General features: G+C 38.0%; 1 protein-coding gene across 2 annotated transcripts; it reads right to left on the reverse strand.

Moving 5' to 3' along the window:
• Positions 1-12055: 12055 nt before the first annotated feature.
• On the reverse strand, positions 12056-14386 carry helt (helt bHLH transcription factor). Of its 2 annotated transcripts, XM_029750181.1 has the most exons (4): positions 13957-14386; positions 13251-13355; positions 12911-13007; positions 12056-12664 (listed from the first exon to the last, which is right to left on the reverse strand). In XM_029750181.1, exons 1-4 carry the CDS (start codon positions 13981-13983, stop codon positions 12180-12182), a joined length of 714 nt encoding a protein of 237 aa, XP_029606041.1. In that variant the 5' UTR covers positions 13984-14386; the 3' UTR covers positions 12056-12179. The 2 variants fall into 2 exon arrangements, with proteins under 2 accessions (XP_029606041.1, XP_029606040.1); XM_029750180.1 differs by lacking the exon at positions 13957-14386 and having other exon boundaries at positions 13251-13476.
• Between the last annotated feature and the right edge of the window lie 6431 nt (positions 14387-20817).

The following is a 20817-nucleotide window of genomic DNA, read 5'->3' on the forward strand; positions in this document are numbered from 1 at the left end:
GAAAACGTGGTTCAGTCTGCTTTCCAACAGACACTGGCAGACAAATTCATCTTTCAGCAGGACAATAACCTAAAACACAAGACCAAATATACATTGGAATTGCTTACCAAGACGACATTGAATGTTCCTGAATGGCCTAGTTACAGTTTTGACTTTAATCGGCTTGAAAATCTATGGCAAGACTTCGAAATGGCTGTCTAGCAATCATCAACAACCAACTTGACAGAGCTTGAAGAATTTTTGTGCAAAGGTGCAAATATTGTACAATCCATTTGTGCAAAGCACTTAGAGACTTACCTAGAAAGACTCACAGCTGTAATCACTGCCAAAGGTGATCCTAACATGTATTGACTTAGGGGTGTGAATAATTATGTAAATTAGATATTTCTGTATTACATTTTCAATACATTTCCAAACATTTCTAAAAACATGTTTTTAGACTTGGAAGTTGCTCATCTTTTTCAAGGGATGTTATTCAGTTGTTGCCATGCACCCGCGGCAAGGATAAATCAGATGTGCAAGTGCCTTTTTACATTTTAAAGATGAATAAAAAATAAAACACTGATGTACTACCTTGATTAGATAAGTATTCACCCCCCTGAGTAAATACATGTTAGAAACACGTTTGACAGTGATTAGAGGTGTGGGTCTTCATGGATAAGTCTCTAACAGCTTTGTACACCTGGATTGTCCATTATTAAAATAAAAATATTCAAGCTCTGTCAAGGAGTTGGGGATCATGGCTAGACAGCCATTTTAAAGTTATTGTCCTGCTGAAATGTGAATTCCTCTCCCAGTGTCTGGTGTAAAGCAGACTGAAAAAGGTTTCCTCTAGAATTTTGCCTGTGCTTAGCTCTATCCCATTTATTTTTATCCTGAAAAACTCCCCAGTCTTTGCAGTTGTCAAGCATAACCATATCATGATGCAGCCACCATCATGCATGAAAATAAGGAGTCAGTTCCTCAGTGATGTGTTGTGTTGGATTTTCCCAAACATAAGGCTTTGCATTTAGGCCAAAACATGTATTTCTTTGCCATATTTTTTTGCTGTATTTTGCAGTATTGAACATGCAGGATGCATGTTTTGGAATATGTTTATTCTGTATATTTGTAGTCTTTTTTTCACTCTGTCATTGAGGTCATTATTGTGGAGTCACTACAATGTTGTTGATCTGTCCACAGTTTTCTCCCGTCACAGCCATTGAACTCTGTAGCTGTTTTAAAATCAATATTGCCCTCATGGTGACATCCCTGAGTTTCCTTCCTGTCCTGCAGCTCAGATCATAAGGACAAATGTATCTCATGTGTCTGTGTGGTTTAATACACCATCCACAGCATAACTATTAACTTGACCATTCTTAAAGAGATATTAAATGTCTGATTTGTTATTTTTACCCATCTACCAATCACTGCCCTTCTTTATGAGGCTTTTCCCTGGTCTTTGTAGTTGAATCTGTGCTTCAAGTTCAATATTTGACTGAGGGACCTTACAGATAGATGTTGTATGTATGGGTGACAGAGGAAGCGGTAGTCCTTAAAAAATTATTTCAACCTCTATTATTTCACACAGAGTGAGTTAATGCAATTTATTATGTGATTTGTTAAGCCAAATTTTACTCCTTAACTCATTAGGCGTGCGAAAACAAAGGGTAGTGAATACTTATGCACTGACTATATTTTTGTTGAATTTTTGGGGGAATTAGTTAACATTTGCATAAATTTCTTTTCCCATTTAACATTATGGAGTATTTTGTGTAGATCAATGACAAAAAAAAATCACAATTCAATCTATATCAATCCCACTTTGTGACTCAGCAAAATGTGAAAAAGACTTACGATAACCATTGTATCTTTTCACTGTTTAGAAATGAAAGCACTTTATGTATCTACTCCCTCCAGTCAGAAGTATTTGGACAAATTCACTTAAAGTCTATTAAAGTAGTCAAAAGCTTAGTATTTGACCCATATTCATAATTTGTTCATGATTATCCATAAGTGTTCAGAAACATCTTCTATTCTCATTTACAATAAAAGTGACGCCAAAATGACACAATACATTATTCACCATTCAGTTCCTATTGGGCAAAACATAATCCAAAACACAATTAAAACAAACTTCAAATGCATCCAACAAGTTTGTAGAGTCAAATGTTTGATGTAGTCATTGCATGCTAGGAATATGGGACCAAATACTTAACTTTTGACTGCTTTAATACACCATTAGTGAATTTTTCCAAATACAAATAATTATTCAAATGAGGACACTAGATACATAGTGTTTTCATTTTCAGCGGTTAAACAGATATGTATGAAAATACCTTCATATGAAACATTTGAACCCAAATTCAAAATGCTTGAGGATAGAGCCAAATGTACCAAAAAATTGCTTCACTGTTCAAATAAATGAGGAGGGGAGTGTATAATTTTCAGCCGGATCACCGTGATACAATTATTACAACTATTGTAAAGTGGTCGTTCCACTGGATATCTTAAGGTGAATGCACCAATTTGTAAGTCGCTCTGGATAAGAGCGTCTGCTAAATGACTTAAATGTTAAATACAAGTCAGTATTTGACATCCATCCATGTCTGAGGACGTTGGGAGATGACGTGGAAACCGGCCACAAGGGGCAACAGTGTTATCTTCAAGTAGGTTTCGATTTTGTTAAGGCGTTGTGTCTGCCTCTTGTTTCCAAAGGTTGCAAGTTCGAATCCAGTAATAGAAAGTTGTTTTTCATATTTTTGTTTTAACCTCTATGGGCTATGTGTGATGCAAGCGTCCCACCCCTGGTACACCCTATCAACAACAGGTGAAATATCAAGAGCGCCAAATTTGAAAACAATTAAATGTCATAATTCAAATTTCTCAAACATACAACTATCTTACACCCTTTGAAAGATAAACATCTCCTTAATCTAACCACGTTGTCCGATTTCAAAAAGGCTGTACGGCGAAAGCATAAAGTTAGATTATGTTAGGACAGTACATTGAAAATAGCTATGTGTAATGTTTTGTCAATGCAAAGACACGCGTCACCAAAAGCAGAAAACCAGCTAAAATTATGCACTAACCTTTGACAATCTCCATCAGATGACACTCCTAGGACATTATGTTAGACAATACATGCATTTTTTGTTCTATCAAGTTCATATTTATATCCAAAAACAGCGTTTTACTATGGCGTTGATGTTGAGGAAATCTTTTCCCTCCAATACCGCCAGTCAAATCAGCACAACAAATTAAATAATTAGTATTCGAAAACATTGGTAAAATATTATATTGTCATTCAAAGAATTATAGATTTACATCTTTTGAACGCAACCGGATTGCCAGATTTAAAAATAACCTTACTGGGAAATCACACTTTGCAATAATCTGAGCACTGCGCCCAGAAAAATACGCTTTGCGATACAGACTAACCGCCATGTTGGAGAGATCTAAAATCGAAAATACTATGTAAATAATCCATTACCTTTGATTCTCTTCATCAGATGTCACTTCCAGGAATCCCAGGTCCATAACAAATGTAGTTTTGTTCGAAAAAGCTCATAATTTATGTCCAAAAAGCTCTGTGTTGTTAGCACATGATCTATGCCCGCCGGACTTGTCTTCATGAACGAGGGGGAAAAAAATATTTACGTTCGTTCAAACATGTCAAACGTTGTATAGCATAAATCATTAGTGCCTTTTTCAACCAGAACATGAATAATATTCAAGGCGGACGATTGCATTCTCTTTTAAAACGTATTGGAACGAGAGTACCCAACATGAACTCGCGCGCCAGAGTCTTATCCGCCACCACCGTTCCAAGGCTCTTGTTCGGTCAGATCTCACAGTAGCAGATTCAAACCACTTTGTAAAGACTGGTGACATCTAGTGGAAGCCATAGGAAGTGCTCAACGATTAATAAGCCCCTGTGTGTTTCAATGGCATAGGCTTAAAGGTAATTCAACACATCAGGTATCCACTTCCTGTCAGAATTTGTCTCAGGGTTTTGACTGCCATATGAGTTCTGTTATACTTACAGACACCATTCAAACAGTTTTAGAAAATTCAGAGTGTTTTCTATCCAAACCTGAACAATAATATGCATATTCTAGCTTCTGAGTTGGTGTAGGAGGCAGTTAAAAATGGGCACATATTTTTTTCAAAATTCTCAATACTGCCCCCTAGCCCCTAAGCCTATTGCAAACCTTAACCATTCAGAGTTCATGCCTAACCTTAAGAATTTGGAGATAATGCCTGAACTTAACACTAACCTTAACATTTCAGAGTTAATGCCTAAACTTATTCTTATACACTTCAAAATTTGACGTTTGGAACGACTTTGAAATTTGACGTTAGAGAAACATGAATGACCTTCTAATTCTGATGTGAGACTGTGAGAGCTAGAAGCTACATATATGAGTGAGAAAGTTAGACACTGAAATATCATATCCCAACCAAATACAGAAGATAGCCCTGAACAGATGATCTCCGCTTGTGTAGTTCCCACCATGAAGCATGGATGAGGAGGTGTGATGGTGTGGGGTGCCCTGCTGGTGACACTGTCATTGATTTATTTAGAATTCAAGGCAAATTTAACCAGCATGGCCACCACAGCGTTCTGCAGCGATACACAATTCCATCTGGTTTGCGCTTAGTGGGACTATCCTTTGTTTTTCAACAAGACAATGACCCAACACACCTCCAGGCTGTGTAAGGGCTATTTGACCAAGAAGGAGAGTGATTGAGTGCTACATCAGATGATCTGGCCACCACAATCACCTGACCTCAACCCATTTGAGATGGTTTGGGATGAGTCGGACCGCAGAGTGAAGGAAAAGCAGCCAACAAGTGCTCAGCGTCTGTGGGAACTCCTTCAAGACTGTTGGGAAAGCATTCCAGGTGGAGCTGGTTGAGAGAATGCCAAGAGTGTGCAAAGCTGTCATCAAGGCAAAGGGTGGCTACTTTGAAGAATGTAAAATCTAAAATATATATGGATTTGTTAAACATTTTTTTGGTTATTATATACTTCAGTATTGTTATTTCATAGTTTTGATGCCTTTGCTATTATTTGACAATGTAGAAAATAGTAAAAAATAAAGAAAGACCCTTGACTGAGTAGGTGTGTCCAATCTTTTGACTGGTACTGTACATATGAGTGAGAAAGATATCAAATATTCCCCCCCCCCCCAACAATGCCAACCTTCCCTGTTATTGTAACGGTGAGAGGTTAGCATGTCTTGGGGGTATGATATTTCTGCATCTGTAGCTTTCTCACTCATCATTATTCACGATTCGTTCAGGACTATCCGTAATCATGGTGTAGAAGTGTTTAGAAACATATTCAATTCTTGTTCACAATAAAAGTGACTCCAAAATGACATAATACATTATTTACTATTGATTAGTATTAATCTGAAACACAACCAAAAAATACAGCAATTGTTTGTGGGACCAAATATGAAACATTTGACTACTTTAATACACATGGAAATGAATTTGTCCCAATACTTTTGGTCCCCTAAAATGGGTGGACTATGTACAAAATGTGCTATAATTTCTAAACGGTTAACCTGATATGGATGAAGAAAATACTCTCAAATTAAAGCTGACTGTGTCTTTGTATCATTTCAAATCTGAAGTGCTGGAGTACAGAGCCAAAACAACAAATAATATGTCACTGTCCCAATGCTTTTGGTGCTCATATGTAACAAACTCTCCATGTGCTTTACACTTGTACATTCCTTTACGCTAAAATCCGTTCAAAGTAGTATTTTGTTCAGTTTCAATATTCCTGTAAAGAGGGAACACTGAAAGAGTGGATTGTGAAATTTCAGTGTGTGATAGTAATACAAAAGATAAACATTCTCTAACCAGTGAGACATTGAAAGCTCACTCATTGAGAATCAGTTTACATAACAATAAATGTTTTTTGGGGGGATCCTTTGTTTCTGTGTTCAATTTATTATTATTCATGGTGAGTGCTGTTGCTAAATCTTACTCATCTGGCTGAAAAGGGAGTCTTTTTTTCTCCACTAAACTCTGTTTTTAGAGCACGGATTTAAACCAATATTGGGGCTGTTGGGACCAAAGTATTCTTTCTAAAGCCCTCCTCTTTTATCTTATTATCACTTTTCCATCTGCGTGGGCACTTTGTCTTTCTTCCGCTTTTGGTCAGTAGCTGGCGAGGCGATGATCGTTGTCCATTTATCTATCCTCTAGTCCACACAAGGACACCTGCAGACCCCTCACTCTCTTTGCTTTAACTCGCACCCATGGGACACTCTGGCTAATTAGTGTGTGTGTGTGTGTGTGTGTGTGTGTGTGTGTGTGTGTGTGTGTGTGTGTGTGTGTGTGTGTGTAAGTAAAAGTGTACTTGTTGGTGGAAGCAGGAGAGGAGAATGGTAGCAGGGCTCCCTGACCTGGGCAGAAGAGGGGAGAGGGCCTGGGGGAGAGGGGCCTGGGGTGCCCAGCAAGCAGCTTTAGTCCTTCCCTTCTACAGAGAACACTTTGATTTCATGGGGGTGATTATTTTTCTTCCGAATCACTCAAGGATGAAGCCCAAGGAACCAGAGATTGTCCCCTCATTCAGGCCCACCACAATGGGGCAACCCTAGCAAAAACCACTATGAGTTTCTCACTTTCTTTTTTACCTCTCTTTTCTCACCGCTCTTTTGGAAAGCAATGCCATACAACTTACTTAAAGAAAGAGTGAAGGGACAGGGGTTGGGGAGGAGATTAGTTGAGTTATTGAGAGACAAGGGAAGAGCATTTAAGGCACAAGCTGGACAAAATCAGCTCCCTACTGGTCCGAAGACATTTTATTTTCTATGTGAGGGAAAGTCAGAGGCCCTGCCACAATTGAGTTCTCAGAGTCTAGCTAAAAGTTTTTCCAAATTGAAATGGGTCCAAATATTTTTAAAGGAGGGAAAAAAGGCTGAAATGGTCTAAATTTAAATGGAAGGGTCGAACATTTTTTTAAGAAAGGCAATAGGGCTGAAATTTGACAACATTTTCATGGAAGGGTTGAAATATATATATTTTTTAATGATGGCATAAGACATGGACCATGGTCAAGACAAGAGCACTTTTTTAGTTGGCTTGCAAATCCCAAGGTGGATTTTATCTCTCTGCTGGTTGGACTAGAGCACTGTCGTCCTCCAATGTTGGATCAACAATGCACACCATGGCTCACTGACAATTGATAAAATTGTATGCAAATGAAGGGCAACTTTTAAACCATCATCTTGTTCTCAGAACTGCAAACCTTAATCCGACCCACAATGATGAATAGTCTACCCTATTTTGCCTAAATATATGGAAATTATGCAACTTGCCTATGCCGAAAGTGTGTGAGAACTCTAATATTTCATCTGTAATCCTTGAAAATCCCATCATGAAGAATCCCCAAATCATAATCTTAAAAAACATTTGCGTTACTGGTGTTGTCGAACATTTTCACTTCATTGTCAGAATACATCAAGTGACCTCTTTATTTCTTACTGGTATGAAGAACTGATCTTTTCCCTACTAACAATATTTCACCCATTATAACCATGAATAACAGTGTTATAACAGTGTAGATACAGACATGGATTGATATTTGTGACAAAAGACTGTTGTTGGTAATTGAAAGCTCATTGATAAACTTTAGCTTGGCTGAGAGAGCGAGGAGTGAATGGGACCTAACATGCAAGCTTGTTTAAGTTAGGGGCTTAAAGCATGGAGTTGCCCCCCTTCCCAGAAACCCCTGTTTCTCATGATGTTAACAGACAGAGATGGACCCTTCCCTAGAAGAACCTCCTCTTTGAGAGAGAATGTCGACAAATCGTGTTTGTCATTTGAATTATATTTAAATATAGGTGGAAGTGCCCCTAGAAACCATTGCTTCTCTCTATGTTGAAACAAGGAGATTAATCCTTTCCTTTAGCCCTCAACCCTCTCTGTGTGTGAGAGAGTGTCGCGAAATCGTATTTGTTATTTGCAATCTATTTAAATATAGGTGGAGATAACTAGGGAGAGTGCAACCTTGCATGATGGTAAAGGGCCAAGGGCCTCACCATATCATACGATGCCATGCAAATTGGCCACTTGGTGGAGCTATAACAATTTATTTAAAATGCAAACTTTGAAAGGTCATGCACCTCACCCCATCCGTGTGACATAGTCTCCCTCTCCTCACCGGCAACACATTTGCCTCAAGGACCCATAAAGTCCACCATGATGGATTTCTAGATTAAACTTTGTATATAGTATCTATGGACCAAGCTCTCTCAAGGCAATATTATATAGCACACATGCTAAGGGATATGAGTGTAGGTAATTTGTCAATTAAAGTATGGTTCAGTTTGGCCACATGGTGACATTATTGGACAGGGAAAATCATTCATGCAGATTCATTGGCTTATTGCTGCCATATTGTTTGAGCAAGAGTGTTGGAAAATGTTGCATTTGAAGATGTGCATCCATAGATAGCAGCAGTGCCTTCAGAAAGTATTCACACCCCTTGACTTTTTCCACATTTTGTTGTGTTACAGCCTGAATTTCAAATAGATTTTTTTTTATGCCACTGATCTACACACAATACCACATAATATCAAAGTGGAATTATGCTTTTAGTCAAATTAAAAACTGAACTGTCTTGAGTCAACAATTATTCACTACAAGAGTCAATACAAGAGTCCTTCCTAACTCAGTTGACGGAGAGGAAGGAAACCACCTAGGGATTTCACCATGAGGCCAATGGTGATTTTAAACCAGTTAATGCCTGTGATAGGAGAAAACTGAGGATGGATCAAGAACATTGTAGTTACTCCACAATACTAACCTAAATTACAGAGCAAAAAGACGGAAGCCTGCACATAATACAAATATTCCAAAAAATAAGTCACTAAATTCTGCAAAAAAATGTGGCAACGTAATTAACTTTTTGTCCTGAATACAAAGCATTATGTTTGGGGCAAATCCAACACAACACATCACTGAGTACCACTCTTCATATTTATAAGCATAGTTGATGCTTATAAATCATGTTATGGGTATGCTTGTCTTTGGCAAGGACTATGGATAAAAAGAAAAGGATAGAGCTAAGCACAGGCAAAGTCCTAGAGGAAAACCTGGTTCAGTCTGCTTTCCAACAGAAACTGGGAGACAAATCCACTTTTCAGCAGTACAATAACCTAAAACACAAGCCCAAATGTGCACTGGAGTTATTTACCAAGACAGCATTGAATGTTCCTGAGTGGCTGAGTTACAGTTTTGACTTTAATTGGCTTGAAAATCTATGGCAATCTATGGAAACAACCAACTTGACAGAGCTTGAAGACTTTTTTAAAATAATAATGGGCAAATATTGTACTATCCAGGTTTGCAAAAGTCTTAGAGACTTACTGTCACATTCCTCTTCGTCAGAAGATATGTTGAAATCGCTGTCGGAAAAAGTGGACCAATACGCAGCGGATTGCGTGCTCATCATCATTTATTTTCAATGTGAACACAAGGAAAAAACAATAAACAAAACTCACAACAGGAACAGTGTAGCAGGCTAAACAAAAGCAGTGCTAACATACAACTACCCACAAGTGACAAACAAAACACACACCTACTTATAGGATTCCCAATCAGAGGCAACTAGAAACACCTGCCTCCAATTGAGAGTCCAGCAACCAAACATGCACATAGAAAACTTAATCTAGAACCTACTCATACTAAAACATACACCACAAAACCCCGGAACACATAAATAACACACCCCTCTAAGCTATACACAAAAAAACACCATACAAAACAAACATACCTCTGCCACGCCCTGACCAAATAATACAAATAATCCTCTATACTGGTCAGGACGTGACACTTACCCAGAAAGACTCACAGCTGTAATCACTGCAAAAGTGATTCTAACATGCAATGATTTAGGGGGTTGAATACTTATCTAATCATAATATATTAGTATTTTATTTTCCATTCATTAAAAAAAAGTCCGATTTTTTCTTCCCCTTTACATTACAAAGTATTTTGTGTAGATCGTTGACAAAATAAATACAATTAAATCCATTTTAATCCCACTTTGTAACACAACAAAATGTGGGAAAAATAAAGGGGTGTGAATACTTTCGGAAGGCACTGTACATACCAAATGTGGTGCTGACTGGTGTAGTGGTTCTGGAGAAGAAGACTTTTAAAGTAGTCAACATCATTAAAAATAGTCCAAAATTTGGAGTTCTGCTATTTGGCAAGCGTGATAAGGAGCACAGGTTTAGCTCATTTTAGGGTGGTGTGTCTAATTTGTCCTGATGGTGGCACATTGGGCCCACAGCTTGGACCCCGGCATTGCTGCTTGCAGATATATTTTGTTATTTGCATTTTATTTAAATATAGGTGGAGAAAACTAGGGATGGATGGGTGGTGCCCTGTGAATGTGCACCATTATTAATGGATCACCCAGGAAAGAAGCTTACTGTCAATCATGGTGTTGGAGTTCAACAGACCTTTGCATAAAATGACACTTATTCCAATCGCCTATTCTGATCGATAATATGATCAGCCTGTTAATTTGTGTTTAACCAAGTAGAAGTGCAGAATAAATTATTGACCCCATCTTAAAAAATGTGTAGCCCAAATCTGGCAGAGGTATATGATGGAGCTTGTGTATGACCTAATATGTTGTCATCAATATTTTCATAATCATATTTCATAATGTGCTATATTTTTACTCAATGATTTTAATATATATATATATATATATATATTATCCCATCACTTAACAAGACAACACCTCTCACTATAGCCATTGGTTGCACTGATGCACTGCACTGCCTTTAAATAACTTAGTAAAAGCATTGATACAGATGTAGGATCTTAATTTGAGCCAGTATACTACAGCTGGAAAATAATACTGCAGCAACAGGAAATGTGAATTATTATGTGGATTATAATTCATGGAAATGTTGGTAGGGGTGATACATTTTTGTAAGGAAAAATCAAGCCTGCAATTTAAAAGTGAAAATTACAAACTTCAGAAGTGTTTTTAAATCTCAAATACACTACACATTTTTGTAATCCTGCAACATGATGGTCAGTTTTAGGTCTTACATCTGTACTTCACCCAGAAGGGTGCCAAAACGTTAGGTCAGCAATGAGTTATAATGAATAATATGTATTTGGGAGTGTGTGACTTTCTTTCTTTTTTCAGTTTTCAATAGCTATTAAAAATCTTTAATTCATAGAAAAGCAACCTCCAGCATGTTTATTATGCTTTAATAAGTAATAGGAGTAACTGATGAAGAAGAGGAAATAATCTGTCTGATGAGGAAGAGGAGAGTAGCCTAACTGTCAAACACAACATATAATTAATATTTGAGTTAACAAGAGTTCATCCATCACAGAATAAGAGAAGTCCCAGTATAGTGAGTTAGTTCAGTGTTTATTTAATTGTAAGTGTCCTAAGGTCCTATCGACACATGATACTACTAGCCTATAGAGGGTAAAGATAAGTGGACCACGGCTGCTTGTCAACTAGCATCTTACTGGCAATTAAATAGGCCACAATCCGTGTCCACTAACATTGCTATACGCTTCAAAAATGCTAGGATATTCTGGAACTTGCTAAATAACCAGTTAAAGGACGTTATATATATTTCTTAATTCCATTATTTTACTTTTAGATTTATATGTATTGTTGTGAATTATTATATGCTACTACACTGTTGCAGCTTGTAACACAAGCATTTCGCTACACCCGCAATAACATCTGCTAAATGTGTGTATGTGACCAATAAAATTTGATTTCATTTGATGAAAAACGGTTTGAATAAAAGGACCACACCCTTGGTTAGTTGAAAATAAGCTGTGAAAAAAAGTTAACTAGCCTATCCCTTTAATAAGAAATAAAAATATATATTTTTTGTAGAAATGGGCTGAGCTCTTCTGTAATAAATGATTTAGAAGAATGAACAATTAGGCCTATTCATAATCAATAGACCAACGCTATTATACCATCAGGTTTTTAGGGAGGTTTTCACCAACTGATGACCAATGTGCGTTATAACACCACAAGAAGACAAAAAACTGTGTGAAATAAACATTTACTTTTCTTTTAAAAAAGATGGATTGTACAATATCCACAATCTTTAAGTATTTATTATGAACACATATATAAATAAAGACAACACAAAATGGTAACCGGATTATATTTACAACGTATGTTGCGTACTGTGCAAACTGAACGCATTCGCGTGCGGGTGGCCGTTAAAAAAGTTGAAGTAGTGATGGTCAAGTCCTTGCACTGGTGACAGGTAGCCACCATGGTGCTGTTGCGTCGGCGCGGAAAGCGGCACCGTTGGGTACGAGATGGTCGGGCTGCGCGCTGTGCTGTGCCAAGAGAAGTGTCCGGGTGGGCTCTGCTGAAACACGGAGTCGTTGGGGCTGTGGCTCTGGAGTGATTCCGGGGAGGAGTGCAACTGGCACAGATAATCTGCCTGGTCTGGCAACGTGCCCAGGGAGCCGAACACCGGCTCGGTGGCGACCCGGGACTTGGACTGAAGAAAGGCCAGGATCCTTGCGTACTTGATGTCTTTGGTCTCAACCCTCTCCTCCGTGGTCAGGTAGTGCACCAGGTTCTTCATGCACTCGTGGTAGCCGTAGTGGAAGTAGTTGGCGAACTCCCCCAGTAGTTCACCTAAAAGGAATCCGAAGAAGGGGACGATTAGAAAACGATTAGAAAACTCCAATATTCTTTAGGCTATTACATTCAAATGTGAGGATATATTTACGATATAGACTACAGTGATGATGATTGACATTACGACGATAAATATGTCAACGAGACAGCCGGAATGAAGTCAAGGAAAATGGAACGGGATACGGATGCGCTCTGGGTGAGAGCCCCGGGTCCGTGCGCTTTGGAGCGGACAGGAAAACTCACCCTTTTCTCTGCCCCGGGGGAAGTCTGCAGAGTGGAGCGCTCGTAGATACTGAACTGTCATCTCCAGAATCTCGGCCTTCTCCAGCTTTCCAGAGTTCTATCGTCAGAAAAAAAAGATATTAGAAAAATAATATTACGTCGTTTAAATACACAAAATCAAACAGATGGCAGACATGATGTAGGCTACGCTATTTGTCACGCATAGCAAGTATTTAATGCAATGAGTAGGCTGAATAAGACATATATTTAGCCAATATTAAACGTTGAATAAGACAATTTAGGCGATTGTTTATGAATTGTGAATAAGATTATTTAATTGTACAATTGTACTGTATGCTACCTGTTTCGCGCGCGCCATTGGCACGGTTTTCCCCAGTTCGTTTAGGCAGCGGTTGATGCGATCCCGTCTTCTTTTTTCTATCACTTTATGGGAGATGGGAGTTCTCTGTTGAAAAATAACAACGCAAATGATTAGACAAACAAACATAATCAACAGTAAGGCCATGTCCAAAGTGTATAGATCTGGAAGCCTAGAACAAAAAGCTGATTGAAACTAGAATGAAGACGAAACTACCTGGAAACCAAACGGCAAAGAGACGCATAGCCTTGCCTAGCCACCTTGGTGCGCTTTGGTGCACTAGAGCGCAACAGCGCTAGCGAGCATCACATGGACCAAGGCAGGTGCCAAGGCTCAAACACAACCATGGAGAATGGCACAAATGTGCTTCGAACCGTCAGTTATACTATTGCAGTGACAACTTCAGCCACTTTTCTTCTTTAAATTAATTATTTACATTCTTTTTCGTTTTTGCTAACTCAAATGTGTACTATATTGGTTACGTTTTCGCTAAAGTGCGCAAAAGCATAGTAGGCTATCCGATCAATTTCCATGGACCCAAATGTAGCCTTTGACTACACATAGACATAATGATGGTACATTATGAGTACCAAAGTAAATTATTGTAATAAATATTAAAATAACGACTAGAAAAGGCCACGGTTTCCGAGTAGGTTTCCATCCCAGAGCGCAGAAGGGGAGCGCCTACCTTGCGATCCTTCATCTTGGATGCCATCCTTTAGCAAAGTGCCGATAAAGTTCTAATTCAAAATAGTAATGCCGTGAGGCAGTTTGGATGTGTGTTCCTTAGCTTGTAGACTAGGTAGACTGAGAGGTGAGCTGAGAAGCTGCCCCTTATAAAGCGATCATCCGAGGGACTCCAGCATTCATGGTCTAAATTATTCCGTAGGATTAAAGAGCAAGCTTCTAGTAAATGTGTGCATTTAGGATCAGTTTAAGAACAAGTAAAAAAGTCTGAAGCCATCGGCTAGCAGGGGGGCAGACTTGCTTTGTTCATCCACGTGGCTGTTCAAAAGACATGCACGTGATTACTTTTAGAATATTATTTGCATAGTAACAACCCAGGCGGGAAATGTGAATTGAGCGTTGGGTTCGCCTGATCCGACCAGGCGCAGTGCGCGCACTGAAAACAAAGCCGCCTCTTTCTTCCAACTCGCGTTTCTCACACGATCGCCTGTTTACAAATCCCAGCAAGCGAACTTAACTTCCATCCAAGCCCTGTCTGAGTTTTAAGGCCTGTCCAGTGCCATTAGAGTAATTAAGTAAGCCTTTAATAGGCTGTTCCGCCAAGTTCAAGGGAGATCTTTTGGAGACGGAGTCCCCCGTTTGTTCTCCTCGTTTCTCACACGACTTGGTGACACGTCCATCTTTTATGAGAGATGGCAAGCTTTTTGTTTACATTCTTTATTTCGTGAGAGTCCTAGGCAGGTGTGTGATGGGCCTGGCACACGAGCGTCGCCTGCGTACCGGCCGGCGTCTCCAGCAGTCTTTGGCACACGAGGGTTACCCACCACCGAGGACTCTTTGGAGAGGCTCAATTTGTATCCTATTATCCTATAAGAAAATGTCTATTGAGTCGAGTGAATAGTTTCATTGGCCTAAATTTTAATAATGCTGTGAAAGAAAAGGGAGAAATAAAGAAGAATGCAGCTGGTGTGAACGTGCATTATCCCTGTCACCTGCGTCAGGGGTAGCCTGGAGACCCCTATTCATTTGCCTAATTTCGGTCAACTTAACAAACTTTGGAAGAAATTATTCTGGTATTGTTGTGAAGGGTGAAGCTTTCTGATCGAATTAAGAGCATGTTTTGATCCGGTAAACGTCATTAGAAAGAAAGAAACAATCGCGTTTAAAGGGGCCTGGGTAATGCGCCAAGTGGAGACGCCAAAGCGCAAACTTCACAAAGGAGCCTAGTAAATACCACAGGGGACTTTTGTACCCTCACATTGCTCAAGTTTCCCCCAACAAAGGGCATTATTTTATACTTGAATACATTTCGTACAACAATTGTCTATTTTCTTCAAACATATTTTCACAGCAAGTTTAACAACAGGTTTATTGTGTACGCTCCGTCTCACAGATTCAGCCTTGGGTCTCATGCGCCAAAACCGTTTGCTCGTCTGCTTTTTTTCATCAGGACGTTTTAATCTTGAAAGTTTCGCCGTGTTTCATATAATTGATCCTGTGTGCAACTTTGGAGAGAAAAAAAGAAATAAAAGAAATGGAGATTAAATAAAATATAAAGGATCCCAGGACTTCTAAAGTGTTGGAGACTTTTATAGCACCACTAGAGAAAGGCGCCGTTGAACAGGACTGGGGCATTAAATCCCATTACTTATATTGTGGATTTTTTAACACGTCTTTATACATGTCTTTGAAATAAGAACAACAACGTTTTTATGACTTTTTATGAAGTTTTATAGTATGACTATTTTCTGTCGAAAGTCTAAAACGAGACTTTAGGAACTATAAACGTTGGTTAAAGACGACGCGTCATAGAGTTTTCTTACCAATCATTGACACGTTTTATAACTATATTTTATTTTTTCAAACGTTAAATAACACGTTTTCTAATCACTGTGGTACAAATCGAGTTATGAGTTTGCTAATTGATTTGTTATTGTCATTTGTACGATTTACATAGATGTAAAACAGGCATGGTGCACTGGTGGATGTTTGGGCACTAGGACTACTGCGTCTCCATGCTGTATACTCCATATATCATAATGCTCCATACTATACACATGTTAAATGTTCAGATCACGTGGGTTGTTTTAAATAATGATAAATATGTTTTCATATGGCGTTATTTGTTCAGTATTCTAACCACAATAAAACAACTCTCATATTCAGTCATCTGATGTATGAAGCCTAATTATTTATTGATACCATAAAATACAATAACTTAAGGGGAGCTCAGATTATATATTAGGTTCTGCATTAAACAAAATTAATAAGTGCGTAAGAGCAGATCAAGTCCACGACAAACTCTAATATGTATGTATTTTACAATAAATAAAAGAAGATGTAAGCACCAAATGCCTTATATAGGTCATGTAAAATCTACCTGGTCTCAGAGCATTTCGTTTTATTCTGTATGTAAATCAGAGACACACCATTTAGTATGATATGTTACGTTTTGTATGGGATGTATTCATTTTTGGATGTCCATTACCCAGTTCATATGATATGTTATGAATTACAATTCATATTATATTTTACAAATTTGCAAAATGAATATGTTAAGAATTTGCAAAACATACAATATGTTTCAAATTTGGCTAGGTGGCTAACAATTATGTTAGCTAGGCTAGGGGTTAGGGTTAGGGTTAAGGTTAGAGTTAGTTTAGGAGTTTGGTTAAAGGGTTAGGGTTAGCTAAAAGAGTTAAGGTTAGGGTTAGGGGAAGGGTTAGCTAACATGCTAAGTAGTTTGAAAGTAGCTAAAAAGTAATAAGTAGTCAAAAAGTTGCTAACATGCAAAAGTTGTCTGTGATGAGATTCAAACTTGCAACCTTTGGGTTGCTTGATGTTCACGTTACATGCTCACCCATCCACCCTGACCAACCATCCTACTTTCGTTTTTGTGTTAAGTAACCATCTGTCTTATGTAACCATTCAAAACGTAACATATCATACTAATTTGAGTGTCCCAGATTTACATTTACTATGTTACGTCTAGTCTATGAGACCAGGCTGGTAAAATATGCCAATAGATTATTATCTGAGCAACATAATACCACCAACAGCAAACACATAGTATTTTCTTAAGAAAATGCACAGTTATACATTAGAAGTTGAGTCATATTAATTTTCAATCGAGGGAAGCGAAGTGGGCGGGGGACCATTGGGCGATGCAAGCATGGACGAGAAGGAGTGAAGATGGCGGAACCAAAGTTGGAGGAAACTGAACTTTATGCAAATAATCAGAGACATAGTTATGCTATTGACCAATCAAAGCTCACTATAGCTTCCAGCCCCTACTAGCCTAAGTGGAGTTGCCATTTTAAACCTAGCTTCCTTTTCCTCTGAAAACCACATGTAGAAACTCTGCTTAGGCGTTTCTCTTACGCCTGCTGCGTTAGGTTAAACCCCTACTGGATTAACTGTTGATACCTAACACTACCTAGTATACTTGCTAGCACCCACATGAGGGCAAAGCTATCATGGTTATCCAAAAGTTCGCTGAAAGTTAACATGAGTAGGGTTGATCCAAGCGTAAACAGTTTAGGTGCAAAGTCGATGGCAGGTTAGAGTGGGTGAAAGGAAGAGAAGATCTAGGCTACCTAACAGCCTGAATCCATGTAAAACAAAATCATATTGGCAGCGGTTGCATCCCACTGGGCACAGATGTCAGTTCAACGTCCAGTTTTGATTTAAATTTGGTTGTTGTTAACTAACGTGAATTCAGCAAAAAATGTCATCCTATCATTGGATTTAGGTTAAAAGTTGGGTGAAAGAAAATCCCATAAATCCCATAATAAGTTGCATAGACTCACTCCATGTGCAATAAAGTGTTTAACATTATTTTTTTAATGACTACCTTATCTTTGTACCCCACACATACAATTAACTTTAAGGTCCTTCAGTTGAGCAATGAATTCCAAACACAGATACAACCACAAGGACCAGGGGAAGTGTTCCAATGTGTCACAAAGAAGGGTACCTATTGGTAAATGGGTAAAAAAAAAAAAAAGAAGGAAAAAAATATATTAAATATCCCTTTAACCATGGTAAAGTTATTAATTAGACTTTGGATGGTGTATCAATACACTGAGTCACTACAAAGATACAAGCGTCTTTCCTAACTCAGTTGCCGGAGAAGAAGGTAACCACTCAGGGATTTCCTTCCTCTCCGGCAAACAGTTGCAGAGTTTAATGGCTGTGATAGAAGAAAACTGAGGATGGCTCAACAACATTGTAGTTTCTCCACAATACTAACCTAATTGAAAGACTAAAAAGGAAGTCTGTACATAATACAAATATTCCAAAACATGCATCCTGTTTGCAACAAGGCACTAAAGTAATATTTCAAAAAATGTGGTAAAGCAATTCTTTTTTTCCTGAATACAGTGTTATGTTTTGGGCAAATCCAATGCAACACATTACTGATTACCACGCTCCATAATCTCAAGCATATTTTTCATAAATGTAATCGTTACGGACTGAAGAAACGGAATGGCTTTAAGCACAGGCAAACTCCTAGAGGAAAACCTGGTTGAGTCTGCTTTCCAGCAGACACTGGGAGATGAATTCACCTTTCAGCAGGACAATAACCTAAAACACAAGGCCAAATACACACTGAAGTTGCTTACTAACAACAATGAATATTCCTAAGCAGCAGAGTTACCGTTTTGACTTAAATCTGATTGAAAATGTATGGCAAGACCTGAAAATGGTTGTATAGCAATAATCAACAACCAATTTGACAGAGCTTGAAGAATTTTGAAAAGAATAATGGGCAAATGTTGCACAATTCAGTTGTGAATAGTGCTTAGAGATTTACCCAGAAAGACTCACACCTGTAATAGCTGCCCAAGGTGATTCTAACATGTATTGACTCAGGGTGTTGAATACTTATCTAATGAAGATATATTAGTGTTTTATTTTTTATAAATGTTTAAGGCACTGTATCATAATTGCCCTGCATAACGTTATTATTGAATATTCCAGCAAGTACATCACGTAAAATGGGAATCACCCAATGTTTCTCTTTAAGTACAATTTAACATACTCATCAAACGAATGTACTAAATCATGCAATTTTTATTTTTATTTTCTTTCATTACAATAATATTCTACTTATATAGGTTAAAAACCTAATTATAAGAACTGAGTAGGCATATGAGGCACTCAATATGTTTTCAACCTATTTCTGAAATGATTAGTTGTAGGTATAAGAATGATTCTTACAAAACAAAAAAAAATCCAGTCCTTATGGTAATGAAGTGTCAACCACTGGACGCTGCGTTGTCATGCGCTGCGCTGTGACCCGCAATGACCTATCGTGAGTCCCAGACACCAATCCTTTAGCTTCTCGCGCCACCCTGAGTCTGATCTGCCTCAGTTCACACGCTCACCATTGTGTGAGAAAATCAAATAAATAAGGAATACAAACAGAAATAATACATGGTGAAAATAATGATGGTTGAATGCAAATCATCAATGTTATCATATTACTGTTTTTTTTCATTCACTTTGGCACATTTTTTAGATGTATGTGGTACTATATTAAAAAAACTAAGTACAAAACTCTAAACTGATAACAATTGTAATGCCCCTATCTTTTGATTGTGCATTCTTTGCGTTTTCACACAGTTTTCCCCCTGAGTCATTCATGCTAAATCAAGGTTTTCTGTGAAATACCATGAGAACATTTTGTTTAGTCACCAATTCATCAGATAATGAATGATAGGCTCACCATTTAGTCATTTTAATTAGGCTACAATTTACCGTTTTTTTCAATGGCTTTGGTGCTATTTTCAGAAGTATGCCTATGTTGGGAATTTTCAAAACTCCAAACTGGTAACCCTTGTAAAACAGCAAACCCTGTATTCAAAACATGTTATTGTGTATTTATATTGTTTGGAGACATCTTTCACCACACAACCTTTGATCCAAAATATAAGTTTACTGTGAAATTTCTTGAGAACATTGATTTAGTCACCAAAACACAACATAATGATATCTTCTCAATTGAGTCCTTTTAACAACCATTTAATCCAATAGAAAAAAATGCATGTTTAAAAATTGCCCTTTGAATATAATATGCTACAGTACTGTAAATTACAGTACATTACACTGTTTTCACATTACACAATTGCACTACCCATAAACATTTCCTGAAAATCAAATTTCCATAATTTCTATGCCATGTGTGATCAAAGGTGTGATCACTGAAGACATCATTCACAATCAGTGATGCAACAAAGTATTGTTCAAATATAATGACAACATAGGTGTACTGTAATCAAGTGAAACAAATTAAAGCCTGACAAGCCTGTCTTGAGGAATAGCAACACCGGAGGGTTTGATTTATTTTTAGGGCAGCCATATTCTACAGGCAGACCGTGGTCCAGATCCGAACCCAGAATGGGGTCAATGCAGACCGCGTGTTTCCCGACTTTAACAATTGTATTTATTTGTTAGGAACTCAGTCAGGCTTTCAATTTAATGCAGTTTGGGGTTGCATGGGTCGCAAGATGGGGCTTGGTAACTAAACTGATAAATTACAATATCCATACCTTTGCCACCTAGGACATTTGTGGCAAATGTATCTTCTCAAATAGTAGTTGAGTACCCCTTGGTATAGGGGATGCATTTGTTACATTCTATACAGTAGACTACATCTCTGATTTTGTAAATATATATAAATATTTTACTTACTGTGAAGTAAAATCCTAATAGTTATCATCATAATCAAAATGTGCTTATAGTTTTGAAACATAAGGGCACATCGACAGATTTTTCACATTGTCGCCTCGGGTATTTAAACCAGCAACTTTTCAGTTACTGGCCCAATGGTATTGTCGGATGGGGCCACAGTGTCTCC

The sequence above is a fragment of the Salmo trutta genome, chromosome 4 (genome assembly GCF_901001165.1).
Source record: "Salmo trutta chromosome 4, fSalTru1.1, whole genome shotgun sequence".
NCBI classification, from domain to species: domain Eukaryota; kingdom Metazoa; phylum Chordata; class Actinopteri; order Salmoniformes; family Salmonidae; genus Salmo; species Salmo trutta.